This window comes from Theropithecus gelada, chromosome 17, assembly GCF_003255815.1.
Source record: "Theropithecus gelada isolate Dixy chromosome 17, Tgel_1.0, whole genome shotgun sequence".
NCBI classification, from domain to species: Eukaryota; Metazoa; Chordata; class Mammalia; order Primates; family Cercopithecidae; genus Theropithecus; species Theropithecus gelada.
Genome location: NC_037685.1, coordinates 57403326 through 57415450, shown reverse-complemented (window position 1 = coordinate 57415450; position 12125 = coordinate 57403326). Strand labels below are relative to the sequence as shown.

At 46.9% G+C, this 12125-nt stretch overlaps 1 protein-coding gene across 1 annotated transcript in view; it reads right to left on the bottom strand.

Annotated features, from left to right (window-relative positions):
- Positions 1 to 11536, bottom strand: part of ATP8A2 (ATPase phospholipid transporting 8A2) — a 649217-nt gene extending 637681 nt beyond the window's left edge. Inside the window, exon 1 of the mRNA XM_025364761.1 lies at positions 11319 to 11536. Coding sequence (XP_025220546.1) covers positions 11319 to 11394 — 76 coding nt within the window. The 5' untranslated portion in view covers positions 11395 to 11536. The remainder of the gene's footprint in view (positions 1 to 11318) is intronic.
- Positions 11537 to 12125: the final 589 nt, after the last annotated feature.

The following is a 12125-nucleotide window of genomic DNA, read 5'->3' as shown; positions in this document are numbered from 1 at the left end:
CATAATTTAAGCATACCCTCTCAAAGAATAAATTTAAATATATAATTTCAAAAAGCTAAGCAAAAATATTATCAAAAAACCTTGAAACGCCGGAAGTATAATTCATGAAAGAACATACTGATAAGTTGGATTTCGCTAAAATTAAAATTTCACCCTTGCAAAAGACACTGTTAAGAGAACGAAAGACAAGCCATGGACTGGAAAAGGATATTTGGAAAACGTACCTCTGATTTTTTTATAAAGGACTGGTATCCAAAATATACAAAGAACTCTTCAAACTCAAAACTAGGAAAACAAACAACGCAGTTAAAAAATGGACCAAAGACGCATGTCTGTAATCCCAGCGCTTTGGGAGGCCGAGGCGGGTGGATCACAAGGTCAGGAGATTGAGACCATCCTGGCCAGTATGTCCAAACCCCATCTCTACTAAAAATACAAATATTAGCTGGGCACAGTGGTACATGCCGGTAGTCCCAGTGAGGCAGGAGAATCTCTTGAACCCAGGAGGAGATTGTAGCGAGTTGAGATCGTGCCACTGTGCTCCAGCCTGGCAACAGAGTGAGACTCTGTCTCAAAAAGAAAAATGACAAAAGATCTGAACAGATGTTTCACCAAAGAAGATACACAGATGGCAATTAAATATGGAAAAACGCTGAACGTCATATGTCATGAGAAAACTACAAATTTAAATAACGAGACACCACTACACATCTATCAAATGGCTAAAATTCAAAACACTGAAAGCACCAAATGCTGATGAGGATGTGGAGCAATAGGAACTCTCATTCACTGCTGGTGGGGATGCAAAATGGTACAGCCACTTTGGATGACAATCTGGCAGTTTCTTCCAAAATACTCTTAGCATATGAACCAGCAATCACACTCCTTGGAATTTTCCCAAAAGACATGAAAACTTATGTCCACACAAAAACCTGCACAGGAGTATTTATAGCAGCTTTATTTATAATTTCAAAAAGTAAAAGCACCCAAGATCTTCTTCAGGAGGTGAATTGATAAATTGTGGTACATCTAGGCAACGGAGTATGATTCAAGGATAAAAAGAAATGAGCTGTCAAGCCATGAAATGACATGGGGGAACATTAAATGCATCTTGCTAAGTAAAGGAAGCCAATCTGAACAGGCTTCATACTATATGATGCTAACTACATGACACTGTGTAAAGAGCAAAGCTGTAACTATGGAGACAGTAAAAAGATCAGTGGTTGCAGAAGGTTACAGAGGAAGGATGGGATGAACAGCTGGAGCACAGGGGATTTTTAGGGCAATGAAACTCTTCTGTATGATACTATAATGGGGGATACCTGTCATTATACATTGTCACGGTGTGACACAGTGTGACATCATGGTGTGACTTCTGGTGCTGAATTCATAGTGTTAACACGGACAACATCACAGTGTTCACACAGATGCCATCCCACTTCCTCTGCACAACACTGCCAACATTGCCCTGTAATATCTTCTCAACATACCATCCTGCATAGAAGAGCCTGGCGGGTAGTCTCAGAACTCCGGACTAGCTCTCCTACCCTGGGGCTCTTCAGCCACACTCTGTACCCACACTCAGAAGGCCAAGATCTCCACTGAAAAATATCACAGACTGCAGACAACACAGCTCTCACCATGTGGACTCACAAATTATGAGTGAAATCAAAGTAACCACACACTGATACAAGTTATCGGACTACTAATCATCACCCAGTATTATCTTGGTTGCCAGCACTGTGTTTATTATCACAGCCCATAATTTCATCAATGTAGTTTAAAAGAAAGGCCTAAAAACTCCGTCTTGAACAATTTTAAAAGTCCAGCAGCAGCCCCTGGTAATAAAACCTACCTTTGTCTTCCTAGCAGGACTCAGAGCCACTCACAACCTAATGGTATTTGAACATTATCTATTCAGACTTTTTCTCTGTTGTATTTACTTTCTCCATTTTTCCGACATTGGAGAAAGTAATGTGTTATGAAGAAAATGTGCACTAACGGGAACACATTTTTAAATGTGTTGCTTTAAAAGGTGCTCTACTCCAATCAATGACTGGTCTCTGAGAAGAAAAAAGTGCTGCTGAGATGCCCACTGGTCTTAAAGAAGGTTGTTGTGTAGGGTATTAAGATTTGTCATGCAGTCAAAAGTGAGATTAACCATAAATCTGACTTTTGGAGTGAGGAGCGTGTTGAAGATCCTCTCCATAAATACTGACTGATAATATCAGACAATACTAAAAGACTCAGGCAAACAGATTCTATTAGAGATTAGGTTCAAAGAAATATAATATTATTTCCTAGTGCCATAACCCAGTTCATTTTCAAAATTAACTTAAGGTGGATATCTCAGAGTGTGCCTGAGGGAGACATTCACTCAAGAGGAAGATAAATAACCCTGAAAAAAAAAATGCTGGAGGGAGGGGGCAGGGAAGAAAAACAATTTTTTTTTAATACTTGGAGAATCCAAAGACATGGCTTTAGTTCTTTCACACTGGTACTATCGTTGGAAGATCAGACAAGTCCCTGGATCTTCACCTTTCATGACCTTGGTTTCCCTGTGAAGCAACGGGGGTGTTGACTGTCAGATAATTTTATTTCTGAAAGTCTGCAATTCCATAAATAATCAATTAAAGTATTTGGACTAGATGATCTATAATTTGTTCACCAATAGAAATATAATGCAGACCACATATACAATTTTAAACTTTCTAGCAGCTGCACTAAAAAAGTAAAAGGAAATACATAAAATAATTTTAATAATATATTTTATTTAACCTCACATATCCAAAATATTATTTCGATATATAATAAACAGAAAACATGGTGAATGAACTGTTTCATTTTCCTTTTTCGTACTAAGTCTCAGAAATCCAGTGCATATTTTACCGTTACAGCCCAGCTCAGTCGTGACTCACCATTTCTTCAGCCACACCCAGCTAGTGGCCACTCTACTGCACAGCAAAGATCTGCAAAGTCACCTTCAACTTGAATAATCTGACTCTACAGAGTATTGCCTGCTCTGTACGAAGTCTCTCGGGGCTCTCTAAAGGACAGATATTAGACAAGCAAGGTACAAGCTCAACAATTCTACTTGCCCAAGACCAGGGAGAGCTCCTCCCTCATCTCTCATCTCCCTCGCTTCCATTTGTACGGCTTGATTGCAACCCAGCTGTTTTCCATTATCACTTGCACTTCTCTCTGATGCCGCCCAGGTTCAGGTCTCATTATTTTGCACCTGGAGTCTTATAACAGGCCCTAACTGTGCATTTCATTTACAATCTTCACTCATCCCTGTGTTTGCATCCAGCCGAGAAACCTATTCAGTTGCCTGCCCACACTGGTGTCTTCCCTTCCGGAAAATCTGCCCAAACTCTTAACACCAGAAAATCAGACACTAGAAGAGTTCAATCGAGTTGAACGAATGTATTTCCAAGCTTCAGGAAGGGGCAACAGGAAAATGAACTTAGAGTGGATCCAGAAAGACTGTGTGTTTCTGTTATTCTCTCCAGCACAAATGGACAGCAGACTAACTTGGGGACATGGCAGGCTGGGGCGGAGCACGCCGCAGAAACGGCACACTATCTTACACGTTTAGCAGGGCCCGCTCCGCCGAGTCCCAGAAGACCCCTTAGTTTGTTTGCTACATATACAGTAACCACTGCTTTGAGGGTTAAACACAGAAATTCCGCAGTTTTAAAACCAATGTTATGTTTCCTCGATGCATTAGAATAAAGACAATAAAAAGAAAATGGAAGAGACTTAAATAAGGATAATCATTATGTGGCTAAAAATAGCTGATAAGAGGCCTGATCCCATGGTGCAGTGACTGAATATATAATCAGCCAGGACACTGTTCTCTCCTTTGAATATGAATGAACTGCTCCCCAATACTCACATATCATGACCTTGAAAAAAGCAACTGTCTTTGAACTAAACATCTGGAATGAGATTGCAAATGTCAGCACAGAGAAGTACTCACTCATTCCGTGGAGTAGTTCACTTACCCTAGTTTCCTACATAATCAGTCTCTGTAATGTGCTTAAAATATTTACAGTAATCCTGGGATCCTCGGTGCCGTGTCTGGCTTACACAGTATCTCTAGAGACAGAAAAGGGAGAAGGAGCACCCGAATGCTTCCCTGCAATGTGTGAAATGTACATTGCTGATGATTTGGCAAAAGATTACACAAGACAGGAACACTTACTTCTGAATGCAAAACCTCTGAATCAAAAGTAACGAGCCTGCCTTAACATTCTCTGCAAAAGAGGGGAAAAGGAAAAACACATTTCTCCTATCTGGAGTATTTCTTCTCTCCTGCCTTTACTTAAAAAGAAAAGTATACAAATGGGTATATAGAATTTTTAAATGGGAAGCAATAACAATATATTTCTCAGAGGGATGGTGTGAAGACCAGTAAGAAAAATATGCGAAAAACACTAAAGACGTATTCGTAATTACCTTTATTATCTTTATTCTCACACCACCAGACTCACTTCCTTTGCTCTCTTCCCAACAGCACTGCCTGCCCTCAGTGGCGCAGTATCAGGTGGGCAGAGCTACAGAGTAGCTAGGACAGCAGGGACGGAGCTAGGACAGCAGGGACGGAGATAGCCAAGTGCTGTCAGTTATGCGGGCTAGTGAGGAATATGTGGAGGAGCTGCTTCACGCGCAATTTTGGAACCCTGTAGCTATTCACCCTGTATATGGAACAGATGCTAAAAAGAAAAAAAACATGTCAGCTTGGAAAGCAGAAACCCATACTAACCAACTCTGAAGTGAGATCTCCAGTGAAAGCCAAAAATAACAAAGTTCTCTTCTCTGTGACAAGAAGAGGGTGTTAAAAATTCAGGCAACCTGAAGCAAACCAATCAAAATGGCATAAATCTTCCTGTAACATTTTACCATATTCCTGAATGCAGCTTTTTCTACACTCACCTGGGAATGATCGTGATGGAAAGCAAAATGGGCAGTATTTATAAACTAATGATTACCAAAAAAAAAAAAAAAAAACCATGCAAAACTCTGGGGAAAAAACAGAATGAGGATTAGATCACTTTTTAGCATGAAATATATATGACAAGCTTAACAGGGGCAGGGCAGGGGGAAGAAATGAAGCATCAGAGCAAGAGACCTGTTCACACAAACGCGCGCACACGTATCAGTGGTAATATTGGGCCCAGTAGCCCTCCTCCATCACAGCTGGGGAGCGACCAGCATCATTCATGTGCTCTTTGTTTTTCTTTAGAGAAAGGGTCTTGCTCTGTTGTCCAGGCTGGAATAAGGTGGTGCAGTAGCTCATTGCAGCCTCGAATTCCTGGGCTCAAGTGATCCTTCCACCTCAGTCTCTCAAGCAGCTGGGACTACAGGCATGTGCCACGATGCCTGGCTATTTATAAATTTTTTGTAGAGATGGGGTCTCACTATGTTGTACAGGCTGGTCTCGAACTCCTGGCCTCAAATGACCTCCCAAAGTGCTGACATTACACACGTGAGCCACCAGGCTTGGTCATTCAAGTACTGTTTTGTTTTGTTTTGTTTTGTTAGAGACAGGGTCTTACTCTGTCGCCCACACTGGAGTGCAGTGGTGCAATCTTGGCTCACCACAACCTCCCCCTCACAGACTCAAGTGATTCTCCTGCCTCAGCCTGCTGAGTTACAGGGATTACAGGCGCACACCACAACCACCTGGCTAATTTTTATACTTTTAGGGTTTCACCATGTCGGCCAGGCTGGTCTTGAACTCCTGACTTCAAATGATCCACCTGTCTCGGCCTCCCAAAGTGCTGGGAGCGCAGACATGAGACACTGTGCCCAGCCCATCCAGGTACTTTTACGACACATCTGTGCAGGCAGACCCAGGAAGCCACTGGGGTGTGACAGGTCCCCACGCCTTACTCTATTCCTGGAAGGGCTCTCTCCTTTCCTAGAGTAGGTCCTGTTTCTGTGTTTGCCCTTGATGATGATGGGGAGAGACTCCCAGGGCATGGGTGAGATCACTTTTTTATTTTTAGCCCTTCTTAATGGTTGTTAACATTCGTGCTGAGCACTTTTCCCAGCCTAAGTGGATGTAAATAATATCTTGTATCCAGTGTGGTATTGACCAGAAGTTATATTTAGTAAATGTAAAGATCCAAGGAGGAAGAATAGAGACCCTTCTTTAGAGGCACTGTATACACTTCCTCTCATAAATGCTTAAAAACATTTTTGAAAACAACTATAAAATATTCCATTGCCTAGCTGGCACCTCTGTCTGAGGGGGTTTTAAGATAACGTATTCGTTGTAAATGTAAAACCAATTATTGGACAACAGAAGGCATCCACAGAGGTGCTTACTGGCCACGTGTGGGGTAGAAGACAGCCTTGTAGGCAGGACTCCTTTCAACAGAAGGTGATGACCTTCAGAGCCCCTAGACGATGAACAACACTCTATCCAGATTCAGAGCTCCTGGTGAGTAAGCGCTTATTTCTGTAACCATTTACACCTGGATAATCACAGTAACCAGAACATTTCAGTTCTCCTGTGATGACTATGCAGTCCTCTCCTAGTTAGGCCTCCATCATTAGATTTAGAGGGGAAAATAATAAAGGAAGTTTTTGCCAATTCTTCTATTACATAGGATAAATGCCTAGATGGAGGACTTTGCCTCAGATGACGATGGGCAGCATGGGAGAAATCTGACATGCTGTCTATATCATCTTGATTATGTGTCAATTAATGCATGCACTTACATGCACATACCCACAGACCACTACCAACCACCCATGAAGTGCAAACTCTTATTTTTATCTGTAACAGAAGTAAAGGAACCTTTTGAATGTCATATAGGTAGAAATGACAGTGTTAAAACCTGAATTCAGGCAGGGTACGGTGGCTCATGCCTGTAATCACAGCACTTTGGGAGGCTGATGCGGGCGGATCATGAGGTCAGGAGATCGAGACCATCCTGGCTAACATGGTGAAACCCCATCTCTATTAAAAATACAAAAAAAAAAAAAAATTAGCCTGGCGTGATGGCAGGCACCTGTAGTCCCAGCTACTCGGGAGACTGAGGCAGGAGAATGGCGTGAACCCGGGAGGCGGAGCTTGCAGTGAACCGAGATCGCACCACTGCACTCCAGCCTGGGTGACAGAGCGAGACTCCGTTTCAAAAAAAAACTGAATTCTCTTTAACCCTAAAGTCTGGGGTTTTAACCCCTAGATATACTGCCCTTGAGAAACTTCCAAACAGAATCTAGACCATTAGACCAAGTTCAAAAGCTGCCCATGACAGAGATGAGTAAAATCTGTAATTACTGAGCACACACAGGGTAGTACAGGGAATGGAAGCAGGAGAAATTAATTATTATCTTTATTTCCTGTCAAGGAAGAGAAAACAATATAGAATCAATGAGAGTATTCTGTTCCATTTAGATCTGATATTGAACTAGGCAGGTGGACAATAAGAACCACATTGGACTTGCTAATTAGCTGGTCCTGACAGAAATTACGCAGCAAGTAAGGAATTTCTCTGAATTGTTTTTTCCATTTGTGAAGTGAAGGGATCAGACCACCTCTGAGACATCCTCCAGCTATTACATTCTCACATTAGCTCTGCTTGTATTTTCAGCTGCCCTGATTCTCCTCCTTGAAACTTAAGGCAAGTTGTTCTGGCAAAAACAGCAAACATACATTAAAAAACATCTTTGATGACCAGCAGAGGGCAGGGTGAATTGGGCATGGAATTTAGAGGAGGGCTCCAGGGGCAGTTTCTAGAAGATTTGTAACCCTGATTGGGGGCGGTGGCTCATGCCTATAATCCCAGCACTTTGGGAGGCCGAGGTGGGTGAATAACGAGGTTAAGAGATCGAGATCATCCTAGCCAACATGGTGAAACCCCGTCTGTACTAAAAATACAAAACTTAGCTGGGTAAGGTGGCGCGCGCCTGTAGTCCCAGCTACTCTGAGGGCTGAGGCAGCAGGATTGCTTGAACCCGGGAGGCGGAGGTTGCAGTGAGCTAAGATCACACCACTGCACTCCAGCCTGGCGACAGACTCAAAAAAAAAAAAAAAAAAAAGGAATATTTGTAGTTCTCTGGGTTCTGCATTTGGTCTGTGCACTTCCTGCCTGCCTGTTCTTTCACGAAGTCCAGAAATTCAGTAAGATAGGGAAGAGCTTCTGCCCTAGACAGCACTGATGCTGTCGTCCATAGAGAGCAACGTCCTTCCTTTCTGTCCCCACTGCTCCCCTCCCACAACCCCGACACCCATATTCACATGCACACAGTTAATTTCCTTACTCATCTAGGTCAAGGTGAGAGCAGAGAGTTGAGAGCTCTTCCCAAGTACATTATAATCACTGCCTAGACCATAAGCTCCATGAGACACACTGCTGTATTCACTGCTCTGTCTCTAGCACCTAGAACCATGCCTGGCACATAGAAGGCACTGATACATATTTGTCACTGACTTTGTTTCCATTCCAAGGGGCTCCACCCTGAGCAGACTGTAAGCACTATAAGGGCAGGAGGATCCCCATGGTCACAAATCTTTGGATTTTCATCATTTGGCAAAATGAGACACACTGGCACCAAGCAGATATTTGGGGAAAGGTAAAACTGATCAAAGTGCAATTGAATGTGCAGAATCAAAGATGGTTCAGACAAGAAAATATTCCAGAATTATTTTTAAAAAGAATATACAGCTCAGCATATAATCTTGAGGCTGACTATGACCTGCAATCCTTTCATCATTAGTTTATTTTTTAAAAATGAAAAGTAGCAGACTTCATTAAAAATCACACATCTTTGTTTAGTATTTTTATGGGAGTACACGACTGTCAGGCCCTTTGCCCCTGTTTCCATCAGTGTCCCCAGAAGCCCACACTATGCAGATCCTCTTTCTTCCCCATACATTATGCAAATACCCTAAACAGACCCAACCTCAGAGCCTCCACTCTGTCTCCTGGAACTTTCAGCCTGTCATCAGCAAGATCCCCCACAACCCGACCCCTCTGACTATTCCTGAAACTTCTTGCCTTAACTGCTGTGCCAGGAGGACCCTGCTCCCCACGGTTACTCTCAGATCACTGCCTTCCCCCTTGCTCCCTAAAAGCTTCCTGCGTTGATGTTCATGCCGTCAGACTACAGGACAGTCTCAGAACAAAGTGACCTCTCTTGAACTCACATCTTCCCCCAGCTACCTGTCAATCTGCTTCTCCCCCGCTTTCCTGCAATATTCACCCAAAAGAGTTTTCTGGACTTGCTGTTTCCAGTTCCTGTCCTGTTACTCTCTTACACCTGCTCTATCAGGCACTGTTCCTCACAATGATAGGTTAACAGCTCTCTTCAAGATCACCAGTGACCTCCACTGACACGACAGTTCTCCAGTCTCATCTTCACTGAGCTCAGCAGCACTGGACACAGGTGCACCCCACCCCTCCCTGAACATCTCCTCACTGAGTTTCAGAGCACCCCCTCTGGGTTTCCAGGGACCTCCCTGGCCATCCTCTCAGGCCCTTTCTGTTGTCCCTCATCTCCCTGACCTCAAAATGTTAGAGTGCCCAGCACTGTATCCAAGGACCCCTCTTTTCTAGGTCACATCTATACATATTGACAGCTGATCACATAATTCTTAGGGGCCGGTGTGAAATGAAAATGTGGGCCCCTTGTTCAAAAATTAAGACTTTCAAGACAGCAACATTGGGCAGAACATCCAAGCAAGTGCCTACTCTTGTAAGAGGCAGACTCTGAGCAGCTGCAGGGTATACACTCTTGGAGCCGGTCCTGCCGACGACTCTTGAATGCAGATACCTTGCACACTCCCCGGAGCCCAGACTCATAAACCCAGCTCTCTACTAATCATCTCCACTTGGCTCTGCGGTAGGCATTTCAGACCAAATTCTTCACACCTGCCCTCTCCGCAAAAGAGAACCCTGGTCCTCCGCAGCTTCCCCATCTCAGCAAGGGGTGCATTCCTCCGGTGTCTCAGACCAACACCCTTGGGGCCATCTTTAATTCTTTTATTGTACTGAAGCCCCACATCCAAATCACAAGCAAATGCCTTTGGCTCCACCTGCGAAGGTACAGAGGGTGTCCCCAGGTCTCCCCAGGCTGCCGCCACCTCACGCCTGTATCCCTGCGCCCTCCCACTGTCTCTTGGCCGCAGCTCTTCCCCGCTATTTAGTCTTGACCCTGCGCCCAGTGACCCCTTCAGGCTGGGATTCTCCTTAAAATGAATATGAAAGTGTCCTGACTTTACCCAAGTTTAACAAACATTGGCTTAAATTACCTGGTAAGCTTGCTTCCCTCTCACGTTACTCAACTACAGAAATACGAAAGTCGCTTATTTTCATGCGCCTATTTTCTCAAAACAAATAAAAAAGCACGAAGACAAGTGACCCCAGCTCCAAACTGTACACCCTCTACCTTCCTCATGTCAAAGATCTGCCTGCAAATTTGCCGCAGTCCTGAAACGGTAAGAAATCATTTTGGGGGCTCCTCTCTACGTCTGCATTAACTAATGGTCTAGGTACCCTTATCAAGTGTCATAGCCACATAACATCCAGCTGCACGACATCATGGTTTCTAAATGTGCTCTACAATCATAGAACGCAGGCCTCTAACAGTGCGAGGGGTCGGGGACGTTATATGCGTTTTTGGGTTTAGGTTTCCAGTTCCAACACCCAGGCGCCTGCAGGCAGGGTGTGTGTGCACCTGTGTGTGTGCGCGCGCGTGTGCATGTGTGTGTTCGTCTCCAGGTGGTTGTATGCACGGACGGTTATGAGCCAGTACGTCGCCGCTGTGCGCGCGAGGACCCGGGGCTCCAAGTGGTGAGAATCACTGGAGGAACCTTTCGGATGCCTTTTCCCCCCTCTGCCTTTGAGCTCTGCAGCACCGCGGGCCGGCCGCCGGCGGGGAACGCTGCATCTTCCCGCGCCACCCAACAGTGCCCACCACCGCGGGGACTGCCGCCTAGGTCACCTCCCTGAGCCGCATCCGCGCGTAGGGGCGCACGGGCACGCGCGCAGGGCGCGCGCACACACACACACGCACGCGCACGCGCGCACACACATCTGTAGAGGGACGAGCCGGGGGGTCTCTGACGCCCGCCGCTCCCGTCGCCCGGGCCTGGGGCCTTTTGGCCCCGCAGGTGCAGCGACGCCCAGTCCCCGTGCGGCCAGCGCGCGGCGTCCGCGGATCCTGCAGCCCGGGGAGCCCGGGGAGCCCAGGGAGGGGAGCAGCGCGCGGGCGGGGCAGTGTCGCAGAACCGCAGACGCGCCCCGCGCCGCCCCCGCCCCGGGCCCACCCCCCACCCCGCCGCGCCCCTCCCAGCTCACCCACGGACGAGCGGATCCTCGACCTCCGCGGCAGGGACATCTTAAGAGCCTTGTCCAGGCCTGCGCCGTTCAGCATCTCGCCCGTGTGGGGGGCTCGGAGGCCCCGGGCGAGCGACGGAGGCTACGCGCAGGGCTGGGCGCAGGGTCCGCGGCCCGAGGGCCATGGGTGGGCCAGCACCTCGCCGGGCTGCTAGCTGGCCGGGACCGCCCGCGCCTGTGCCGGGCAGCGCCCGAGGCTGCGCCGTCCGTGCCGCAGCGGCCAATGCGGCAGCGCCCGCGAACGGCACCGCGGCGGGCCCCGCTGGCCCGGGCTGCGGCGTGGGGGCGGGGGACCGGCCCTGAGCGGAGCCCCGCGGGAGGAGGAGCGGACGGGAGGCTGGGAGGGATCCGCAATGTTACGCAGGACGGGGGGCTTTTAGGTGTCGGGGAAGGCGATGGGGAGGGCTTGGTGGGGTGGGGGATTGGGCCTGTGCTTTCGTGGGCTCTTCCAGGAGAGGGGTGCCCCTGGGGGACTTGGAGTCTCTGCCTGTCTGCTGCCTATTTACCTGCCTGTCACTTGTCATGTGGAAGTGGAGGCGCTGTGATCCCCCAGGACGCATCCTGCCCCTTTCTTTTCGCAATTTCTGTTCTTCCGTGCCCAGCCTGGTGGTCTCTGTTCAGGGTCTTCGTGGAAGGGTTATTTCCAAAGTGTCTGATGTGTGGCTTGGCACTAGAGAAGGTCGGGGGTCTCCAGCCCCCCACTCTACACAGCCTGCCCGGCATTCTAACCAGCATATTAAAGCTGCAGGTAGCCCTAAGGAACCTTAG